Here is a 25162-nt window from a genome sequence, read left to right as displayed (position 1 = left end):
AAGTATTAGCAATAAGCGACTGTTTTTTTTTTTTTTTTGCACTGTAAAGAACTACTGAGTGTCTATGTACTATGGAGAGGCGCATGCGCGCTGTGCAGAGCCCTGTGTGTATAACATGTAAGCATGAGATAGGACGAGCTGCGCGCGTGGAACATTTCATGGAGTGAACTGGAACTGTACCTGCTGCATATCTCTTAGACAGTGAGTATTTTGGGGTACCCCACGACCCCCCCCCCTCTCAGGCCACACTGAGCTGGTGCTTACCATGTAAGTGTGTAGAATTTGTAAAGAGTTCTGCTGTTACCCTAAGGACCCTATGTGTTCTATGCAAATGTATATATAGAGCTGAATTATACTCTGTTTTAAAAACACAAGCGACTCCTGTACTTCTTCTTCCGTGGATGCCCTTTAACCTCTTCCTTTCCCTGTGACCTGCTGTTACTCTACAGCAAATGGGTCATTTTCAGGGAACGGGCGTCATAGCTCAGCACTGTAATTACTATGTCCAGCAAATAGGTCACTACAGGGAACCTGCGTCATGGAACATCCCTCTAATTACAACCTACAGATACATGAATGGATAGTGCAGAGATCCAGGCCTGTTATCCATGGAAAGGGGACATCTTCTACATCGACTTCGGCGCATGCGCTGTACAGAGAAACTGACCAGATCTCAGCTTCGGCCGGGTTTATTCTGTATTTCGGGAATGGGGGAGCATAACACAGAAGAAGCGAGTAAGTTACTTGATGTGTATAGGACAGAACAGACAGGAGGAGGAGGAGGAGTGCATGCGCAGGCCTCCATTACAGCCACACATGTCCGCAATCTATGCAAGGAAATGCATGACATGGGAGAAGCAAGAAAGTGTTCAGGTTGTGTATGTCAGTGCAGGGAGGAGGTGCATGTGTACACCTCAGCTAATCCCAGCTATGTATGCTCTCTGTCTGCAAGGGGAAGCAGAGACAGGAGGAGGAGAAGTGCATGCGCAGGCCTCATAGACACACACATACCCTAAATATCTACAAGGGGAAGCATAACATAGGATAGTCATGGCAAACCTTTTAGATACCGAGTGCCCAAACTACAACCAAAACCTGTGAGTAAAGTGCCAATGGGACAATTTAAGCAGTAACTTATTACTCCCTGCTCTGGCACAGGTTTATATTGTATAGGCACCTGAGGACAGCAATACAGTAGAAATAAGGAACCAAAGTTTGGATTATCATTGTAGCTTCCTTCTAGGGTCCTGGGTTGCCTGGGACTGCAATAGGCCTTGAGTCCTGTCTGGCGAACTCTGTGCTGGGGTGATGGCAAGGGTGCCCATAAAGAGGGCTCCGAGTGCCACCTCTGGCACCCGTGCCATAGATTCACCACAACTGACATAGGAGAAACAAGAAGCTCTGATGTGCACATTGGCACAGACGGGAAGAGGAGCTCAAACTTACAGTGATGTCACAGTACAGGGATACTATACACAGTGATGCTACACCACAGAGGTAATGCACACAGTGATGTCACAGTACAGGGATACTATACACAGTGATGCTACACCACAGAGGTAATGCACACAGTGATGTCACAGTACAGGGATAATACACACAGTGATGTCACAGTACAGAAATAATACACACAGTGATGTCACAGTACAGGGATAATACTGACAGTGATGTCACAGTACAGGGAATAATACACACAGTGATGTCACAGTACAGGGATATTATACACAGTGATGTCACAGTACAGGGATAATACACAGTGATGTCACAGTACAGGGATAATACACACAGTGATGTCACAGTACAGGGATAATACACACAGTGATGTCACAGTACAGGGATAATACACAGTGATGTCACAGAACAGGGATAATACACACAGTGATGTCACAGAACAGGGATAATACACACAGTGATGTCACAGAACAGGGATAATACACGTAGTGATGTCACAGTACAGGCATAATACACACAGTGATGTCACAGTACAGGGATAATACACACAGTGATGTCACAGTACAGGGATAATACACACAGTGATGTCACAGCACATGGATAATAGACACAGTGATGTCACAGCACATGGATAATAGACACAGTGATGTCACAGCACAGGGATAATACACACAGTGATGTCACAGTACAAGGATAATACACACGGTGATGTCACAGTACAGGGATAATACACACAGTGATGTTACAGTACAGGGATAGTACACACAGTGATGTCACAGTACAGGGATAGTACACACAGTGATGTCACAGTACAGGGATAATATACACAGTGATGTCACAGTACAGGGATAATACACACAGTAATATCACAGTACAGGGATAGTACACACAGTGATGTCACAGTACAGGATATATACACACAGTGATGTCACTGTACAGGATATATACACACAGTGATGTCACAGTACAGGGATAATACACACAGTGATGTCACAGTACAGGGATAATACACACAGTGATGTCACAGTACAGCGATAATACACACAGTGATGTCACAGTACAGGGATAATACACACAGTGATGTCACAGTACAGGGATAATACACACAGTGATGTCACAGTACAGCGATAACACACACAGTGATGTCACAGTACAGCGATAACACACACAGTTATACCACAATACAGGAATAATACAGTGAGACACAGGAGAAGCCAAAAAAAAGACTTTTGTGTGGGTTGTCACCATAGTAAGAGGAGCGCATGCGCAGGCCTCAGTCATAGTTACGCATGCTCTCTATGTATTATGAAGGGAGCAAGTCTTTTTAGGATGTGTATGGGTTAGCACAGATATAGAGAAGAACGATGTGTCCAGAGGCAGCATTGCACTCATTTATACCACCAGTAGTAGTGCAGTAGTGTGTGGTATTGGTATGAAAGGTGATGGGAGTGCAGAGCGCTGCAGCCTCCTGCAATGGCCACTAGGGGGAGCCGGCTGCATGCATGTTCTGTCTCTCTGTCTTCTATGGGACGATTCGGGTTATTGTAAAGCTACATCTGTATTATATCTCATTGCTCTCCATTACTGCCGGGGATATCAGATCGATAACTTTACATTCACTAGTGGCTGAAGGGAATGATCACCATACATTACAAAACAAGTAAAAATGCCCTAAACTGGTAAAAATAAAACAATTGATCAGTAATTTCTAAGAAGTCGGCGAAGTTTCTGGCGTGTCGCACTGTGTGCACTGTGCCCCAGTCCTCATACTCCAAGTATATGCAGGCGGTTAGTGATATACACAAGATCCCCGGCCACAGCACATCCTGAGGATGAGCACTGCTACACTACAGGGGGCAGTACAGAGATAATACACACAGTGATGTCACAGTACAGGCATAATACACACAGTGATGTCACAGGACAGGCATAATACACACAGTGATGTCACAGTACAGAGATAATACACACAGTGATGTCACAGTACAGAGATAATACACACAGTGATGTCACAGGACAGGCATAATACACACAGTGATGTCACAGTACAGAGATAATACACACAGTGATGTCACAGGACAGGGATAATATACACAGTGATGTCACAGTACAGGGATAATACACACAGTGATGTCACAGTACAGGGATAATACACACAGTGATGTCACAGGACAGGGATAATACACACAGTGATGTCACTGTACAGGGATAATACACACAGCGATGTCACAGGACAGGCATAATACACACAGTGATGTCACAGGGCAGGCATAATACACACAGTGATGTCACAGGACAGGGATAATACACACAGTGATGTCACAGGACAGGGATAATACACACAGTGATGTCACAGTACAGAGATAATACACACAGTGATGTCACAGGACAGGGATAATACACACAGTGATGTCACTGTACAGGGATAATACACACAGCGATGTCACAGGACAGGCATAATACACACAGTGATGTCACAGGGCAGGTATAATACACACAGTGATGTCACAGGACAGGGGTAATACACACAGTGATGTCAAAGGACAGGGATAATACACACAGTGATGTCACAGTACAGGGATAATACACACAGTGATGTCACAGTACAGGCATAATACATGTAGTGATGTCACAGGGCAGGGATAATACACACAGTGATGTCACAGTACAGGGATAATACACACAGTGATGCCACAGGACAGGGATAATACACACAGTGATGTCACAGTACAGGGATAATACACTCAGTGATGTCACAGTACAGGGATAATACACACAGTGATGTCACTGTACAGGGATAATACACACAGTGATGTCACAATACAGTGGTAATACACACATTGATATCACAGTATAGGGCTGATACACAGTGATATCACAGTACAGGGATAATATACACAGTGATGTCACAGTACAGGGATAATACACACAGTGATGTCACAGTACAGAGATAATACACACAGTGATGTCACAGTACATGTATAATATACACAGTGATGTCACAGTACAGGGCTGATACACACAGTGATGTCACAGCACAGCGATAATACACACAGTGATGTCACAGTACAGGGATAATACACACAGTAATGTCACAGTAAAGGGTAATACGCATAGTGATGTCACAGTACAGGAATAATACACACAGTGATGTCACAGCACAGAGATAATACACACAGTGATGTCACAGTACACATATAATACACACAGTAATGTCACAGTAAAGGGTAATACACATAGTGATGTCACAGTACAGGGATAATACACACAGTGATGTCACAGTACAGAGATAATACACACAGTAATGTCACAGTAAAAGGTAATACACATAGTGATATTACAGTATTGGGATAATATACACAGTTATGTCACAGTACAGGGGTAATACACAAAGTGATGTCACAGTACAGAGATAATACACACAGTGAGGTCACAGTACAGGGATTATACACACAGTGATATCACAGTACAGAGATAATACACACAGTGATGTCACAGTACAGGGATAATACATACAGTGATGTCACAGTACAGGGATAATACACACAGTGATGTCACAGTACAGAGATAATACACATAGTGATGTCACAGTACAGGGATAATACACACAGTGATGTCACCGTACAGGGCTGATACACAGTGATATCACAGTACAGGGATAATATACACAGTGATGTCACAGTACAGGGATAATACACACAGTGATGTCACAGTACAGAGATAATACACACAGTGATGTCACAGTACATGTATAATACACACAGTGATGTCACAGTACAGGGCTGATACACACAGTGATGTCACAGCACAGAGATAATACACACAGTGATGTCACAGTACAGAGATAATACACACAGTAATGTCACAGTAAAGGGTAATACGCATAGTGATGTCACAGTACAGGAATAATACACACAGTGATATCACAGTACAGGGATAATATACACAGTGATGTCACTGTACAGGGATAATACACACAGTGATGTCACAGTACAGAGATAATACACACAGTGATATCACAGTACATGTATAATACACACAGTGATGTCACAGTACAGGGCTGATACACACAGTGATGTCACAGCACAGAGATAATACACACAGTGATGTCACAGTACAGGGATAATGCACACAGTGATGTCACAGTACAGGGCTGATACACACAGTGATGTCACAGCACAGAGATAATACACACAGTGATGTCACAGTACAGGGATAATACACACAGTGATGTCACAGCACAGAGATAATACACACAGTGATGTCACAGCACAGAGATAATACACACAGTGATGTTACAGTACAGGGATAATACACACAGTAATGTCACAGTAAAAGGTAATACACACTGTGATATTACAGTATTGGGATAATATACTCTGTTACTTTTACTTCCTGTTCTATAATGTAGTTTGTGGCATGAAATGTACCATAAACAGAAGAGTAACCCCAAATCTTCAGACGGCTTATGCCTAATTTACAACACATTTCCTCACCCTGCTGTGCTCTTAGCTCTCTGCTTTGAACATCTGCACATCCCCAACCCCTCTGCTCTTACACACTTCTGGTTGAATCCTACATTTGGAATGGTGAGACTGTGCGACTTGCTGAACCCTTTAAATGGAATAAAATGACTCATCTGCTCAAGGTCAGTAGGAGCCCCAGCAGTCAGACCCCTCTACCAGCTCACTTATAAAGTGCCCTACACAATGCTGCTATCACCTGGGGCAGCATAGTGGCTGAGTGGTTAGCATTACAGCCTTGCAGCACTAGGGACCTGGGTTCAAATCCCATCCAAATCAACATCTGCAAAGAGTTTGTGTGGGTTTCCTCCGGGTCCTCCGGTTTCCTCCCACACTCTAAAACATACTGGTAGGTTGATTAGATTGTGAGCCCCATTGGGGACAGGGACTGATTTGACATGCTCTATGCATCGCTGCGTAATCTGAATATCTGTCCAGTCTCTGGAATAAGGCAATAATAAAGGGATGAAGCGTCTGAGGAATTTATGGATACACATAGTAGTAAACACTCCTGGGCAGTATAGGGAGGGTCACTCACATGACTGGGATTAGACTCTCGCAGACCCCTGCCTGGCTCTGGCACTCTGCATCAGGCTTACAGGCTTTCACAACTACAGAAAATCTTTGCTGGAATCCAGGGCCGGTGAGTACTGTGCTACGCCACTGTTCAGACAGGCGACTGGAACACTATAACCTTAGCATGTTTTTTATGTTAGCGTGTTCTCCTAATCACAGGTGTATCTGCGATGCCTGTAGTAACAATGTGTACAATTTGTTTCTATACTTCTTCAATGACATCACAGATACATTTCAGGAGACGACTATGATGACCTTGTATGATGGTGTCATAGGAATTACTAGAACGCTCTCAGACACTTCTGATAAACCCTCCCCCCTTATCTTTGGTTCCCAAAACTAGACAATTGATAATAATAATTCCTTTATTTATACAGCGCACACAGATTACGCAGTGCTGCACAGTTTGCTACATCGGTCCCTGTCCCCAATGGGGCTCACAATCTAATCAACCTACCAGTGTGTTTTGGAGTGTGGGAGGAAACTGGAGGACCGGAAAAAAAACACAGATTTATGAACTATTTATGTTATATTCTCATCAAGTAGAAAGATGCAAGTCCCGCATCTTTATAATAAACGTCCGATGCCCCCCCCCCCCCTTTCTTTCAAGGCGGAACGTAGAGTGATCGCCATGCGCAACCACCTCCATTGTAATCGGGAGAACTGTGTGCTTAGTCTAAGTTCATCACTCCCATAGAGCTGAATGGAGAGTGACCGGCACGTACGCATCAGTCTCCATTCAGCGCTAGGTTGCGGGATGCTACCCAAGATCTGTCCCTCAGAGATGGGTCCCGCATCTTTCATTTATTTATGACTAGAGATGAGCGGATCCAAACTTTTGGTTTGGCGGCCTGTGTGTGGCAGCCCCGCCTAAACCAGACATGTCACCTGATGGGCTGCTGAGCAGCCAATGAGGCAGCTTTGCGCCCCTTAGCAACTAGGCATGTCTGTGATTGGCCAGGGGGACACACCTAGCCAGTCACAGCCATGCCTAGTTGCTAGGGGCATAAAGCTGCTTCATTGGCTGCTCTGCAGTTCATCAAGGCACATCCTGGGTTAGGCTGAGCGGAGAATGCGGAACCTAAAGTTCAGGTCCGCTCCTTTCTGTTTATGACCCATGTTGTAGAAATGGCCTAGATGGGAAAAACCGCTTTATCATCAAACTGCTGATAGGTGGGGGTGTGTTGGTATTGGACCACCACTTACCTTGTATACACGACCTAATCTTATGACTAGGTCAACAGTATATTAGTAATATGGGAACTTTCTGAAATGCTCGAGGCTGATTCCGTTCCAAATTAACTGAAAACTTTGGTTCAAAGAGATTTAAAAAATTCTGTTTACAACTGTCTTTTTTTTTTTTTGTTTTTTATTCGGTTCAAAACGTCAGTTAAAAATTCGGATGAAGACTAATTCAAAAATTCTTTCTAACAGAACTAATAGATTCAAACAGTATCTGTTCTAGAACCGTATCAGTAATTGATGGAAAACAGAGTAAATGTTCCCATCATACATTGGTATATTCCTCCCTGGTTTGGGCTTGTAAGAAGCTCCTGTATATGAATGGTCTGTGCAGAATTCTTATGTATCCTCTACCCCAGCAGAGAAGTAATAATAGAGATGTAACAATAGTTGTTCTTCTTCTTTCCCCAAGTGATGCAGAGAAAGGCAGACAAATGTGGAAGAGATACCTGGAGAGAGAAGACAGCAGAATAGTGGGTAAGTTACAGTTCCAACTTGGTGATGGGATAGGTTATCACAATCAGATCTGAGACCGTCCGACATTTGTTACAACCCACTGATTAGCCTCCAGGGCCAGAGAGTGGAACCAGTAATACAGCTCTTTTCTTTGCCTAGTGGCCATGCTGGGTAACTGCGGCTCAGCTGCTTCAGAATGGGGGGGAAAAAGAGCAGTGTTTATCCATAAAGAAAGTCTACTATCAAAATCCATCATGATAAACCAGCGGCACGTACTCATGGGTCCAGGCACCTCAGCCTTCTTATATTTGTGATCCATGACCTCCTTCTTTCTAAAATCACCTTTTAATATTTAGTCTAATGATCCAGAAGGGCTTTGGTAGGTGTTTCTGGAACCCCTCCGTGTGTTAGTTTCACAGGGAGAATGGTAATGCATGTTCTGCTAATTGTAACAGCATGTGAATCTGCAGCACAGAGGGACTCTGGTAACGCCTCCACAACACTTCTGGCTCATTAGCATAATTTTTTAACGTTTTTTAGAAGGAAGGAGGTCATCGATGACAAATATGAGAAGATTACCACGGTGCCTGGATCTATGAGTTAGTGTCCCTGGTTTATGATGATGGATTTTAATGGTACATTCCCTATAACTGGCTAAACTTTTTTATAAACTGTTTACTTAGGACTTGGACAGCCCCTTTAATCGTCTTATCTGTGATGTTGTGGAATTTCAGACAACAGATAAGAGGCGACTGAAATGCTTTGATAATCATGCGATTTGTCAGCTGATTGGTCATATAAACAGCGACTAGTAATACCTGGTGTAGTACAGGATGAATGCTGCTATGTGATATAATGGGGGTTGTGGCTCTATTACTACTTGTATGAAAGGGTTTCCCATCTTGGGTGTTTGGGATATATCCACAGGACATTAGTGGGACCCTCGCCTTATTCTCAAGAACTGGGGTCCATTGACCCCAATAGCCACTCTCCATTAATTTGGCTATTCTCAGCACTTCCATAGACATTAATGGAGAGTGGCTACGCATGCTTAGCTAACACCATTCAGCCTTGATGTGGAGACCGTGGGACTCGCATCTATATGAAAATAGAGAGTTAGCTTTGTGGTTCTGCCATAAATCCTCTTCGCTATTGCATTTCTAATGTGGTTTTGTCTCCCTTTTGTCTTCTTACAGAACTATTTGTAGGACAGCTGAAGAGTTCCCTGACCTGCACCGAATGCGGCTATTGTTCAACAGTGTTCGACCCGTTTTGGGACTTGTCTCTGCCCATTGCTAAGGTAGGGTTAATATTCATTGACTTCGCATGCAGAGGTCACAGAGCATGCCCACAACACCCTCCCAGCTGTAAAGTGAATTCTAAATGCTGTAAACTGCAGCTCAGTCCAGATTGCTGCCCCCATAACCATAAACAGTCGCAATATAAAATCTAATACTATTTATTATAATATAAACAGGCTATAAAGGAGTCTTGTATATTGTCCTAGTTATGTCTGTATACATTGATCCATTCCGATCCCTCCCTTTTAATCTTCCAATAATTATAAATATATAATCATAGGAAAATAAAATTGTCTTATGGAAATGACACTGGCGGCATACCTGGAAAATCCTGCCAGAATGTAAACTACCTAAATGTGGTACCATAGCAATTATATAGGAACCGGTTAGAATATCCCTGTATTCATTAGCTGAGGATATAACCTCCCAAAGGCAATGGTAGATTTTGGACAAAGCAGGGACACTTACTCATAGATCCAGGCAAGTGACTGTGGTATCTTCTTATATTTCTTTTCCATGGCCTCCTTCCTTCAAAAATAAACTTTTAAAAAAATTGCTAATGAACCAGAAGGGGTGTTACCAGAGCCCCTCCCAGCTGTCGCTTCACACAGGCTGTTACAGTATCTCCTCATCTGCTATCTCAGCTCTTTTCCCATCCCTCTGCCTGCTATAATCTCACACAGTGGGAGAGGGGGAAGTGCTCCAGCACAGTATAACAACCTGTGAAGCGACAGCACAATGGGGCTCTGTTAACACCCCCCCCTGAAAAAAAATAAAAATAAACCATGGTAGGCTCATTAGCATAATTGTAAAAGTTGATTTTAGTAGGAATGCAGTTATGGATAACAAATATAGTAGTGTGTGTGTATATATAGTACATAATCCTGCAAGTAAACCCTCCCAGATATAGACCCTCACAAATATTATTCTAGAAGAAGTGACTGGTCTGATTCATGTGACGCTCGGGCTGATGGCCATTCTTTTCTCTACAATTATGGCAGGAGCTATTGATAGATGCGACCCATTGTCTCCTACATGATGTCCTCTATCCCTCCTCTAGCAGGCTGACTGATAACGTCCCCCGCTGCGCTGATTATAAAGTGTCTCTTATATGCATCTGTCTTCTATAGAAAAGCGTTCCCGAGGTCTCCCTAATGGACTGCATTCGTCTCTTCACCAAGGAAGACGTCTTAGACGGGGATGAGAAGCCAGTAAGTGTCTCGGGTAATGGTCCTATCTGTGAAGAGCGGCATTTAGATTTGGAGACAAGTGCAGCGAGACGGCAGCACAATGTAGCATTCACCTCGTGTGTAACAGGGATAAATGATAAATCCAAGCGCAATTGTGATGATAAAAACGGTGACTAGCAATGCTGATGGTTATGCTGGTGCCCCTATACTAGCAACTAGTTAACATAAACAAGTCAAGGCCATCAAGGTCTCTACTGTGTATTGACCTTATAGGGGTTTTCCCACAAAGGCAAGTTAGGCTCTATCCACTGGATAGAGCCTAACTTGCTGATCAGTGGGGGTCTCGGTGCTGAGATCCCCGCAGATCACAAGAAAGAGGGGTCTGACCGCCCCCTCATCACTCCATAAGACTAATAGAGCAGACTGCCGCGCATGACCATTCTGCTCCATTAATCTCTATGGAGCTGACAGAGATCACCTAGCGCCGCACTCATCAATCTCCGTCAGCTCCATAGAGATTAATGGAGCAGAATGGTCATGCATGGCCGTCTGTTCATTAGCCTGAGGAGCGGCGAGGGGGTCGATCGGACCCCTCGTTCTTGGGATCTACAGGGGTCTCAGCACTGAGACCCCCACTGATCAGCAAGTTAGGCCCTATCCCGGGGTGGAAAACCCCTTTAAGTAACCAGCACTTTGTGTAGGAAATAAATCCAAGCCTATTTGGCGAATTCAAAAAATGGTTGTAGAAAGTGAGATTGATTCATCTCTTTATGGGTGTCGGACTGTCCCCACGGGAGTACCAGAGGATCCTCCGGTGGGCCCTGGTTCAATCCAATACTGAACCCCAGAGGTCCAGCAGAAAACAACCCAATTGGGAGGCTGCTAAAGTCTATTTTCTGGGGATAATGAAGAGTGATTAATTTTCTGATGGATCTAAGGAGCTCCAGTCCGGCAGTGTTCGGAAGGGTGGGTCTACACATCCAAATGTTGTATCAAGATCTCTTTATTTTTCATTTTTTCAGACTTGCTGCAGGTGTAAAGCTCGACAAAGATGCACCAAGAAGTTCACCATCCAGAAATTCCCCAAGATCCTTGTATTACGTATCCTTTTCAACAATGACCTTTTTGGTTTTCCTACCCTATGGCTTCTGAGTCCACACCGGGGCTAAGCTTGTACATACGGCTGCCCTAGTGTCAGCTTGCATTGCCTCTAAGCTTGCAATTATAATGAAATCAACATGAACTGATGAATGAGGATTTTTCAGATTTTCAAGCTTGTATTGATATGAGCCAGAGCTAAAGACAAATTATTCTCACCCAAGACAATGAGATATAATATACCACCTCTGACTACCCCGATGGGTCTTACAGGACCATCTTGTAAGGTTCAGTCTTGGCTGCTCCTCAAATTATTTTCTTTAAAATTAATTCTCCGGCGATGAATCAGCAAATCATTGCCAGAAATATCGCAATTAAAGCTGACGACAGGTTGTTATGTTACACCTAGAGTAACCCATGACTCGCACTTTCTGCCTCCTCCTCCCCCATTACCCTCGAGGCTACTGCTTCTTCCTTAACCCGTGCCCACTATAGATCTGAAAAGGTTCTCCGAAGGTCGCATCAGAAGCAGCAAGCTATCTACCTATGTGAATTTCCCGCTGAAAGACTTAGACTTGCGTGAATTCTCCTCAGAATCAAGTGGTAAGTGACACTTTTAGTTTTTATGTGCATGCAAATACATTACGCCTGTATGGATATGAATTATGATACATACATAAGTAGTTGACCATGCACTGTTGTACAAAAACTAGCAGCTGAGCATTGTACCCTTGCACACACATGCACGCTCTGCTGGGCTGAGCATGCATGTGTTATGGAAGGAGAGAAGATGCCAACATTCGAGAATTATGTGCAGTATGGACAAACAAAGAAGGTCTGACGGGTTGAAATCCAGCAGTCCTATCCATTTTTGCCATTAGGGGGTAAAGTCAAGTCGGATATTAGGATAGGGGATTCGAGAAGAGCGGACCCAATGTTCCCAACCTAAACATATCCATGGCTATGATTGGCCAGGGGAAATGTGTCCTGGAATTGGAACTTCATCTCCTCTCCATAGGTGATCCGTATCAGATTGTTATGGATCCCATACTGATCATCTATCATTCACATTGGGCACTTACTACTTGTGACTAATATGACAAATGTTTCTTCACAGCTCACGCAACCTATAACCTATATGCTGTGTCCAATCACTCGGGCACTACCATGGGAGGACATTATACCGCGTACTGCAAGAACCCCAACAATGGAGAATGGCACACATATAACGACTCCAGGTAATTATCTAGACGTGACAAGGTGACCTCGCAATATCCTCAATAGCATCCTCATTGTTCTTCTGGTGGTCAAGTTCTGAAATTTTAATTAAATAAATATATAAATAATCTTTATTTCGATATCGCCAACATATTCCGCAGCACTTTACAACTCCTAGGGGATATATACAAATAAAATAATACATTACAGACAGTCATGGAACAATGCAAGTGAGGACCCTGCTCACAAGAGCTTACAGTCTATGAGGATGAGGGGCTGACACAAGAGCTTACAGTCTATGAGGATGAGGGGGTGACACGAGCTTACAGTCTATGAGGATGAGGAGGTGACACAAGAGCTTACAGTCTATGAGGATGAAGGGGTGACACAAGAGCTTACAGTCTATGAGGATGAGGGATGGGGGTGACACAAGAGCTTACAGTCTATGAGGAGGAAGAGAGAGTTGAAATTTCTTGCAGTTAGAGTTGTAATAGCACATTTGAAACTTTTGAGGTTGGGTATTAGTTTAAAAGTGTCTGGGAAGGGCATTACAGAGAATTGGTGCAGCCCTGGAGAAGTCCTGGAGATGTGAGTGAGAGGTTCCAATTAATGACTAATCTAATATCACTGGCAAATATTGCAGAGGATGGGATAGGCGATAGACTGAGAAGAGAGGTGGGGAGGTATAGCACTGTGTAGAGCTTTGTGGATGAGGGTGATTGCTTTAAACTATATTGGGAAGTTGACCGAAAACCAGTGCAGTGACTGGAAAAGACTAGAAGCATCTGTGCAGCGTTTGGTCTGAAAGATGAGCCTGGCTGCTGCATTAAGAATGGATTGTAGAGGAAAGAGTTTAGTGAATGCAAGACAGATTAGTAGGGAGTTACAGTAGTCTAGCCGAGAGTGAATCGGAGCAACAATTCGCATTTTGGAGATTTTATTGTCAGTAACGGTCGGATTCTGGAGATGTTTCTGTGATGCATCCGGCAAGAGCGAACAAGAGATTAAATATATGGTGAAAAGGAGAGGTCAGAGTCCAGCACAACCCCAAGACAGCGGCCTGCTGTCCCGATGCTATAATGATCCCACAGACCGAGATGGAGAAGTCAGGGTTGGGTCGGTTAGTAGATGGTGGAAAGACAAGAAGTTCAGTCTTAGAAAGATTAAGTTTCAAGAAGAGAGAGGACATGATGTTAGAGACAGCAGAGAGACAAGAAGAGAGAGGACATGATGTTAGTGACAGCAGAGAGACAAGAAGAGAGAGAACATGATGTTAGTGACAGTAGAGAGACAAGAAGAGAGAGGACATGATGTTAGAGACAGCAAAGAGACAAGAAGAGAGAGGACATGATGTTGGAGACAAGAAGAGAGAGGACATGATGTTGGAGAGAGCAGAGAGAGGACATGATGTTAGAGACAAGAAGAGAGAGGACATGATGTTAGAGAGAGCAGAGAGACAAGAAGAGGGAGGACATGATGTTGGAGACAGCAATGATACAAGAAGAGGGAGGACATGATGTTAGTGACAGCAGAGAGACAAGAAGAGAGAGGACATGATGTTAGAGACAGCAGAGAGACAAGAAGAGAGAGGACATGATGTTGGAGACCAGAAGAGAGACAAGAAGAGAGAGGACATGATGTTAGAGACAGCAGAGAGACAAGAAGAGAGAGGACATGATGTTAGAGACAGCAGAGAGACAAGAAGAGGGAGGACATGATGTTAGAGACAAGAAGAGAGAGGACATGATGTTAGAGACAACAGAGAGACAAGAAGAGAGAGGACATGATGTTAGAGACAGCAAAGAGACAAGAAGAGAGAGGACATGATGTTAGAGACAGCAAAGAGACAAGAAGAGGGAGGACATGATGTTAGAGACAAGAAGAGAGAGGACATGATGTTAGAGACAGCAGAGAGACAAGAAGAGAGAGGACATGATGTTAGTGACAGCAGAGAGACAAGAAGAGAGAGGACATGATGTTGGAGACCAGAAGAGAGACAAGAAGAGAGAGGACATGATGTTGGAGACCAGAAGAGAGACAAGAAGAGAGAGGACATGATGTTAGAGACAGCAGAGAGACAAGGAGAGAGGACATGATGTTAGAGACAAGAAGTGAGACAAGAAGAGAGAGGACATGATGTTAGAGACAAGAAGAGAGAGGACATGATGTTAGAGAGAGCAGAGAGACAAGAAGAGGGAGGACATGATGTTGGAGACAGCAATGATACAAGAAGAGGGAGGACATGATGTTAGTGACAGCAGAGAGACAAGAAGAGAGAGGACATGATGTTAGTGACAGCAGAGAGACAAGAAGAGAGAGAACATGATGTTAGTGACAGTAGAGAGACAAGAAGAGAGAGGACATGATGTTAGAGACAGCAAAGAGACAAGAAGAGAGAGGACATGATGTTGGAGACAAGAAGAGAGAGGACATGATGTTGGAGAGAGCAGAGAGAGGACATGATGTTAGAGACAAGAAGAGAGAGGACATGATGTTAGAGAGAGCAGAGAGACAAGAAGAGGGAGGACATGATGTTGGAGACAGCAATGATACAAGAAGAGGGAGGACATGATGTTAGTGACAGCAGAGAGACAAGAAGAGAGAGGACATGATGTTAGAGACAGCAGAGAGACAAGAAGAGAGAGGACATGATGTTGGAGACCAGAAGAGAGACAAGAAGAGAGAGGACATGATGTTAGAGACAGCAGAGAGACAAGAAGAGAGAGGACATGATGTTAGAGACAGCAGAGAGACAAGAAGAGGGAGGACATGATGTTAGAGACAAGAAGAGAGAGGACATGATGTTAGAGACAACAGAGAGACAAGAAGAGAGAGGACATGATGTTAGAGACAGCAAAGAGACAAGAAGAGAGAGGACATGATGTTAGAGACAGCAAAGAGACAAGAAGAGGGAGGACATGATGTTAGAGACAAGAAGAGAGAGGACATGATGTTAGAGACAGCAGAGAGACAAGAAGAGAGAGGACATGATGTTAGTGACAGCAGAGAGACAAGAAGAGAGAGGACATGATGTTGGAGACCAGAAGAGAGACAAGAAGAGAGAGGACATGATGTTGGAGACCAGAAGAGAGACAAGAAGAGAGAGGACATGATGTTAGAGACAGCAGAGAGACAAGGAGAGAGGACATGATGTTAGAGACAAGAAGTGAGACAAGAAGAGAGAGGACATGATGTTAGAGACAAGAAGAGAGAGGACATGATGTTAGAGAGAGCAGAGAGACAAGAAGAGGGAGGACATGATGTTGGAGACAGCAATGATACAAGAAGAGGGAGGACATGATGTTAGTGACAGCAGAGAGACAAGAAGAGAGAGGACATGATGTTAGAGACAGCAGAGAGACAAGAAGAGAGAGGACATGATGTTGGAGACCAGAAGAGAGACAAGAAGAGAGAGGACATGATGTTAGAGACAGCAGAGAGACAAGGAGAGAGGACATGATGTTAGAGACAAGAAGTGAGACAAGAAGAGAGAGGACATGATGTTAGAGACAAGAAGAGAGAGGACATGATGTTAGAGACAACAGAGAGACAAGAAGAGGGAGGACATGATGTTAGAGACAGCAAAGAGACAAGAAGAGGGAGGACATGATGTTAGAGACAAGAAGAGAGAGGACATGATGTTAGAGACAACAGAGAGACAAGAAGAGAGAGGACATGATGTTAGAGACAGCAGAGAGACAAGAAGAGAGAGGACATGATGTTGGAGACCAGAAGAGAGACAAGAAGAGAGAGGACATGATGTTAGAGACAGCAGAGAGACAAGGAGAGAGGACATGATGTTAGAGACAAGAAGTGAGACAAGAAGAGAGAGGACATGATGTTAGAGACAAGAAGAGAGAGGACATGATGTTAGAGACAGCAGAGAGACAAGAAGAGAGAGGACATGATGTTAGAGACAGCAGAGAGACCGTCACCAGTGTTTGTTAACATTTCTAAGAACTTTTTTCTTCTCCCTTCAGAGTCACGGCAATGTCTTCCAGCCAGGTGCGGAGCAGCGACGCTTACGTTCTATTCTACGAGTTATCGGGGCCGTCCTCGAGGATGTAGTCTGACAACCAGTTAAACCCACAAAGAGGCTCACAAATAACTTGACCTAAAACCATAGTGAGCAACCAGATGCTCCCCTTGGATCACCAGCATTACCTTCTCTCACCGGTTGCCTTATACCTGCACAGCCAAAAAGAAATAGAACTGTTGCCTTATTCTGGGTCCTTGTGACTGTAGACAGGTCCCAAAATAAGAACGACTTCCGATTCCGGACAAGATGAAGTTGCTTTGCTACTCGGTAATGTGTGATATGTATTAACCATGGGAGTCCTGCCTCTTTTGGGTTTGCACCATGTGATGCTGCTCCGGACACCTTTTTGTTGTTGCTGATCATCATAATCATTCTCAGGAAAGCTTCTTTATGTGACGAACATCTCGTTAATGTGACGCCCTCATTTACAGACACCGAGTGTTCATTTAGTGAATGCTGAGAACCACAGCGGAGAGCGACCGCGCGATCAGATCTATCCAACACTGTAAATACTTTTGAAGTGATGTGTGTTTTGTTTTTTGGGGTTTTTTATTGTTATTTTTTTTTTTGTATATTGATTTGAGCCCTCCACTCAGGGTGTATATCAGTCCTAGGATATGGAACGTAACTACTTGATTTTTTTACGTGTAGAGTGGGAAAAGTGACGGCTTGTAACGTCGCTCCGGAGTGTTAGATGGTGCCTGGGGTTCCCGGGGGATGGAACTGTGAACAAATTATATTTATACGCTGCTTGAGAGTTGTGTGGCATCCACCACAGTGTTATTATATAGATGGATTGAAGACAACAAAAAAATTTTTTTTATAGCAAAAAAAATGCTATTTTTGTAACTTTTTTTTTTTTTTTTACATATTAGCAGGCAGTTGTGTTTATTCGGGAAACGTGACGCAATGAAAGCGGATCACGAGTTTTAATTTACGAATCTTAGGTCAAAGATCTATAGTTAGAAACTGGAGTTACTAGAGATTATCCATCATGGGGGGGGGGGTGCTGAGATTTACAGAGCGAGGATCCCGGATGATCATAAGAACCTTGAGTCAGTGATTTTCGATGAACCGGCGATCACACGTGGACGCTGCTTCATTCAGATCTATGGGGCTGATGTAGAATCGTGGAGTCCTGGACCTGGATTCCCATTCATCGGGGATCAAAATATGTGAAGATTAGTGATGAGGTTTTTGTTAACATTTTGGTTTGGGTTCCAAATGAACCGAAATTTTAGCAATTTTCCTAGAAATTTCTATATAACCCCCTCTAGACCTCTAAATTTTTATTTTCCAGAAAGCTCCGGTCTCGTTTAGTTACATTTTTTTGTTTTGCCCGTGGTCCCCTCCCTAATAATTACAATATTTTCTTTGGATGTATCTTATCAAAGATTCCGGAATCTATTAGATGCTTGAACGCCGTAGCGAATCGACACGCCAACAAATCGATTTGTTTATCTCTTATGGGGACAACCTGCTCTTACAAATTGACAATGGACATTCGGTGACAGATATTACCCCCCCAATAGCCCCCTAAATACTCAGTTTATGAGACGTCGGCAGATAAGCTCTAGTGGTCACACGTCTCCTTAGATGCAGAAGGTTTGGGCGTATGAAATTTTAATATGTCCTAATCTACTCCCCATCCAATTCTGTCAAGCATTGGGTCACCTCCATCAACTAGTCTGTCAATCCTAGTGGTGATTGTCCGGCTTTAGACGTGAGTGCATGTCTATTAGTAGAGGGTTTCAGACCTAAGGGTAGCGGACAGCCCCTTGTATAAGCCACGGCATTGATATCGTCGGGATGATTGTCCAACGTACTTGGATCAGGATCATCCTTGGCATGAAGTGTAGTATTCACATTAGTAGATTCTTGATACTGGAAATGTAGAAGTGAGATGAATGTTACTGATACAAGTAACAATGGCTCCTAAGATGAATAGGATTGCACAATAGTTAATGGTCACGGAAGGAACGGATAACAAAACACATTCAGGAAATCGGCTCCGGGAGAAACGCAGCTGTGGAAAAAGACGCAACTTCTTCTTACTCCACAAATCCGTGGAAAAAAAATGGGCAGCTCCTTTGCACTAGTTTGGATAAATCTCCCCCCTCCCCCATTATGTGAAAGTTACCTCTTGTATTCACTCGTAACGTTGAGGCCGGTGTTTCTCCCCCTTTTGCTCAGCGGCCGGTGGATTCACGAGCGCTCACTCCCTGCACTGGGTTATAATTTAGCTATATCCATTTGTGTTACACTTTGATGTAGAAGTATTAGCAATAAGCGACTGTTTTTTTTTTTTTTTTGCACTGTAAAGAACTACTGAGTGTCTATGTACTATGGAGAGGCGCATGCGCGCTGTGCAGAGCCCTGTGTGTATAACATGTAAGCATGAGATCGGACGAGCTGCGCACGCGCGTGGAACATTTCATGGAGTGAACTGGAACTGTACCTGCTGCATATCTCTTAGACAGTGAGTATTTTGGGGTACCCCACGACCCCCCCCCCCTCTCAGGCCACACTGAGCTGGTGCTTACCATGTAAGTGTGTAGAATTTGTAAAGAGTTCTGCTGTTACCCTAAGGACCCTATGTGTTCTATGCAAATGTATATATAGAGCTGAATTATACTCTGTTTTAAAAACACAAGCGACTCCTGTACTTCTTCTTCCGTGGATGCCCTTTAACCTCTTCCTTTCCCTGTGACCTGCTGTTACTCTACAGCAAATGGGTCATTTTCAGGGAACGGGCGTCATAGCTCAGCACTGTAATTACTATGTCCAGCAAATAGGTCACTACAGGGAACCTGCGTCATGGAACATCCCTCTAATTACAACCTACAGATACATGAATGGATAGTGCAGAGATCCAGGCCTGTTATCCATGGAAAGGGGACATCTTCTACATCGACTTCGGCGCATGCGCTGTACAGAGAAACTGACCAGATCTCAGCTTCGGCCGGGTTTATTCTGTATTTCGGGAATGGGGGAGCATAACACAGAAGAAGCGAGTAAGTTACTTGATGTGTATAGGACAGAACAGACAGGAGGAGGAGGAGGAGTGCATGCGCAGGCCTCCATTACAGCCACACATGTCCGCAATCTATGCAAGGAAATGCATGACATGGGAGAAGCAAGAAAGTGTTCAGGTTGTGTATGTCAGTGCAGGGAGGAGGTGCATGTGTACACCTCAGCTAATCCCAGCTATGTATGCTCTCTGTCTGCAAGGGGAAGCAGAGACAGGAGGAGGAGAAGTGCATGCGCAGGCCTCATAGACACACACATACCCTAAATATCTACAAGGGGAAGCATAACATAGGATAGTCATGGCAAACCTTTTAGATACCGAGTGCCCAAACTACAACCAAAACCTGTGAGTAAAGTGCCAATGGGACAATTTAAGCAGTAACTTATTACTCCCTGCTCTGGCACAGGTTTATATTGTATAGGCACCTGAGGACAGCAATACAGTAGAAATAAGGAACCAAAGTTTGGATTATCATTGTAGCTTCCTTCTAGGGTCCTGGGTTGCCTGGGACTGCAATAGGCCTTGAGTCCTGTCTGGCGAACTCTGTGCTGGGGTGATGGCAAGGGTGCCCATAAAGAGGGCTCCGAGTGCCACCTCTGGCACCCGTGCCATAGATTCACCACAACTGACATAGGAGAAACAAGAAGCTCTGATGTGCACATTGGCACAGACGGGAAGAGGAGCTCAAACTTACAGTGATGTCACAGTACAGGGATACTATACACAGTGATGCTACACCACAGAGGTAATGCACACAGTGATGTCACAGTACAGGGATACTATACACAGTGATGCTACACCACAGAGGTAATGCACACAGTGATGTCACAGTACAGGGATAATACACACAGTGATGTCACAGTACAGAAATAATACACACAGTGATGTCACAGTACAGGGATAATACTGACAGTGATGTCACAGTACAGGGAATAATACACACAGTGATGTCACAGTACAGGGATATTATACACAGTGATGTCACAGTACAGGGATAATACACAGTGATGTCACAGTACAGGGATAATACACACAGTGATGTCACAGTACAGGGATAATACACACAGTGATGTCACAGTACAGGGATAATACACAGTGATGTCACAGAACAGGGATAATACACACAGTGATGTCACAGAACAGGGATAATACACACAGTGATGTCACAGAACAGGGATAATACACGTAGTGATGTCACAGTACAGGCATAATACACACAGTGATGTCACAGTACAGGGATAATACACACAGTGATGTCACAGTACAGGGATAATACACACAGTGATGTCACAGCACATGGATAATAGACACAGTGATGTCACAGCACATGGATAATAGACACAGTGATGTCACAGCACAGGGATAATACACACAGTGATGTCACAGTACAAGGATAATACACACGGTGATGTCACAGTACAGGGATAATACACACAGTGATGTTACAGTACAGGGATAGTACACACAGTGATGTCACAGTACAGGGATAGTACACACAGTGATGTCACAGTACAGGGATAATATACACAGTGATGTCACAGTACAGGGATAATACACACAGTAATATCACAGTACAGGGATAGTACACACAGTGATGTCACAGTACAGGATATATACACACAGTGATGTCACTGTACAGGATATATACACACAGTGATGTCACAGTACAGGGATAATACACACAGTGATGTCACAGTACAGGGATAATACACACAGTGATGTCACAGTACAGCGATAATACACACAGTGATGTCACAGTACAGGGATAATACACACAGTGATGTCACAGTACAGGGATAATACACACAGTGATGTCACAGTACAGCGATAACACACACAGTGATGTCACAGTACAGCGATAACACACACAGTTATACCACAATACAGGAATAATACAGTGAGACACAGGAGAAGCCAAAAAAAAGACTTTTGTGTGGGTTGTCACCATAGTAAGAGGAGCGCATGCGCAGGCCTCAGTCATAGTTACGCATGCTCTCTATGTATTATGAAGGGAGCAAGTCTTTTTAGGATGTGTATGGGTTAGCACAGATATAGAGAAGAACGATGTGTCCAGAGGCAGCATTGCACTCATTTATACCACCAGTAGTAGTGCAGTAGTGTGTGGTATTGGTATGAAAGGTGATGGGAGTGCAGAGCGCTGCAGCCTCCTGCAATGGCCACTAGGGGGAGCCGGCTGCATGCATGTTCTGTCTCTCTGTCTTCTATGGGACGATTCGGGTTATTGTAAAGCTACATCTGTATTATATCTCATTGCTCTCCATTACTGCCGGGGATATCAGATCGATAACTTTACATTCACTAGTGGCTGAAGGGAATGATCACCATACATTACAAAACAAGTAAAAATGCCCTAAACTGGTAAAAATAAAACAATTGATCAGTAATTTCTAAGAAGTCGGCGAAGTTTCTGGCGTGTCGCACTGTGTGCACTGTGCCCCAGTCCTCATACTCCAAGTATATGCAGGCGGTTAGTGATATACACAAGATCCCCGGCCACAGCACATCCTGAGGATGAGCACTGCTACACTACAGGGGGCAGTACAGAGATAATACACACAGTGATGTCACAGTACAGGCATAATACACACAGTGATGTCACAGGACAGGCATAATACACACAGTGATGTCACAGTACAGAGATAATACACACAGTGATGTCACAGTACAGAGATAATACACACAGTGATGTCACAGGACAGGCATAATACACACAGTGATGTCACAGTACAGAGATAATACACACAGTGATGTCACAGGACAGGGATAATATACACAGTGATGTCACAGTACAGGGATAATACACACAGTGATGTCACAGTACAGGGATAATACACACAGTGATGTCACAGTACAGGGATAATACACACAGTGATGTCACAGGACAGGGATAATACACACAGTGATGTCACTGTACAGGGATAATACACACAGCGATGTCACAGGACAGGCATAATACACACAGTGATGTCACAGGGCAGGCATAATACACACAGTGATGTCACAGGACAGGGATAATACACACAGTGATGTCACAGGACAGGGATAATACACACAGTGATGTCACAGTACAGAGATAATACACACAGTGATGTCACAGGACAGGGATAATACACACAGTGATGTCACTGTACAGGGATAATACACACAGCGATGTCACAGGACAGGCATAATACACACAGTGATGTCACAGGGCAGGTATAATACACACAGTGATGTCACAGGACAGGGGTAATACACACAGTGATGTCAAAGGACAGGGATAATACACACAGTGATGTCACAGTACAGGGATAATACACACAGTGATGTCACAGTACAGGCATAATACATGTAGTGATGTCACAGGGCAGGGATAATACACACAGTGATGTCACAGTACAGGGATAATACACACAGTGATGCCACAGGACAGGGATAATACACACAGTGATGTCACAGTACAGGGATAATACACTCAGTGATGTCACAGTACAGGGATAATACACACAGTGATGTCACTGTACAGGGATAATACACACAGTGATGTCACAATACAGTGGTAATACACACATTGATATCACAGTATAGGGCTGATACACAGTGATATCACAGTACAGGGATAATATACACAGTGATGTCACAGTACAGGGATAATACACACAGTGATGTCACAGTACAGAGATAATACACACAGTGATGTCACAGTACATGTATAATATACACAGTGATGTCACAGTACAGGGCTGATACACACAGTGATGTCACAGCACAGCGATAATACACACAGTGATGTCACAGTACAGGGATAATACACACAGTAATGTCACAGTAAAGGGTAATACGCATAGTGATGTCACAGTACAGGAATAATACACACAGTGATGTCACAGCACAGAGATAATACACACAGTGATGTCACAGTACACATATAATACACACAGTAATGTCACAGTAAAGGGTAATACACATAGTGATGTCACAGTACAGGGATAATACACACAGTGATGTCACAGTACAGAGATAATACACACAGTAATGTCACAGTAAAAGGTAATACACATAGTGATATTACAGTATTGGGATAATATACACAGTTATGTCACAGTACAGGGGTAATACACAAAGTGATGTCACAGTACAGAGATAATACACACAGTGAGGTCACAGTACAGGGATTATACACACAGTGATATCACAGTACAGAGATAATACACACAGTGATGTCACAGTACAGGGATAATACATACAGTGATGTCACAGTACAGGGATAATACACACAGTGATGTCACAGTACAGAGATAATACACATAGTGATGTCACAGTACAGGGATAATACACACAGTGATGTCACCGTACAGGGCTGATACACAGTGATATCACAGTACAGGGATAATATACACAGTGATGTCACAGTACAGGGATAATACACACAGTGATGTCACAGTACAGAGATAATACACACAGTGATGTCACAGTACATGTATAATACACACAGTGATGTCACAGTACAGGGCTGATACACACAGTGATGTCACAGCACAGAGATAATACACACAGTGATGTCACAGTACAGAGATAATACACACAGTAATGTCACAGTAAAGGGTAATACGCATAGTGATGTCACAGTACAGGAATAATACACACAGTGATATCACAGTACAGGGATAATATACACAGTGATGTCACTGTACAGGGATAATACACACAGTGATGTCACAGTACAGAGATAATACACACAGTGATATCACAGTACATGTATAATACACACAGTGATGTCACAGTACAGGGCTGATACACACAGTGATGTCACAGCACAGAGATAATACACACAGTGATGTCACAGTACAGGGATAATGCACACAGTGATGTCACAGTACAGGGCTGATACACACAGTGATGTCACAGCACAGAGATAATACACACAGTGATGTCACAGTACAGGGATAATACACACAGTGATGTCACAGCACAGAGATAATACACACAGTGATGTCACAGCACAGAGATAATACACACAGTGATGTTACAGTACA

The 25162-nt window shown here is 43.6% G+C and overlaps 1 protein-coding gene across 1 annotated transcript in view; it reads left to right on the top strand.

Moving 5' to 3' along the window:
• Positions 1-17850, top strand: part of USP2 (ubiquitin specific peptidase 2) — a 79060-nt gene extending 61210 nt beyond the window's left edge. Inside the window, exons 7-13 of the mRNA XM_072155612.1 lie at positions 8206-8270; positions 9446-9549; positions 10681-10761; positions 11763-11841; positions 12334-12441; positions 12956-13076; positions 17037-17850. Of these exons, the coding sequence (XP_072011713.1) occupies positions 8206-8270; positions 9446-9549; positions 10681-10761; positions 11763-11841; positions 12334-12441; positions 12956-13076; positions 17037-17124 (646 nt within the window). The 3' untranslated portion in view covers positions 17125-17850. The remainder of the gene's footprint in view (positions 1-8205; positions 8271-9445; positions 9550-10680; positions 10762-11762; positions 11842-12333; positions 12442-12955; positions 13077-17036) is intronic.
• Positions 17851-25162: the final 7312 nt, after the last annotated feature.

The sequence above is a fragment of the Engystomops pustulosus genome, chromosome 6 (assembly GCF_040894005.1).
Source record: "Engystomops pustulosus chromosome 6, aEngPut4.maternal, whole genome shotgun sequence".
Lineage (NCBI taxonomy): Eukaryota > Metazoa > Chordata > Amphibia > Anura > Leptodactylidae > Engystomops > Engystomops pustulosus.
This window is presented reverse-complemented; position numbering and strand designations above follow the sequence as displayed.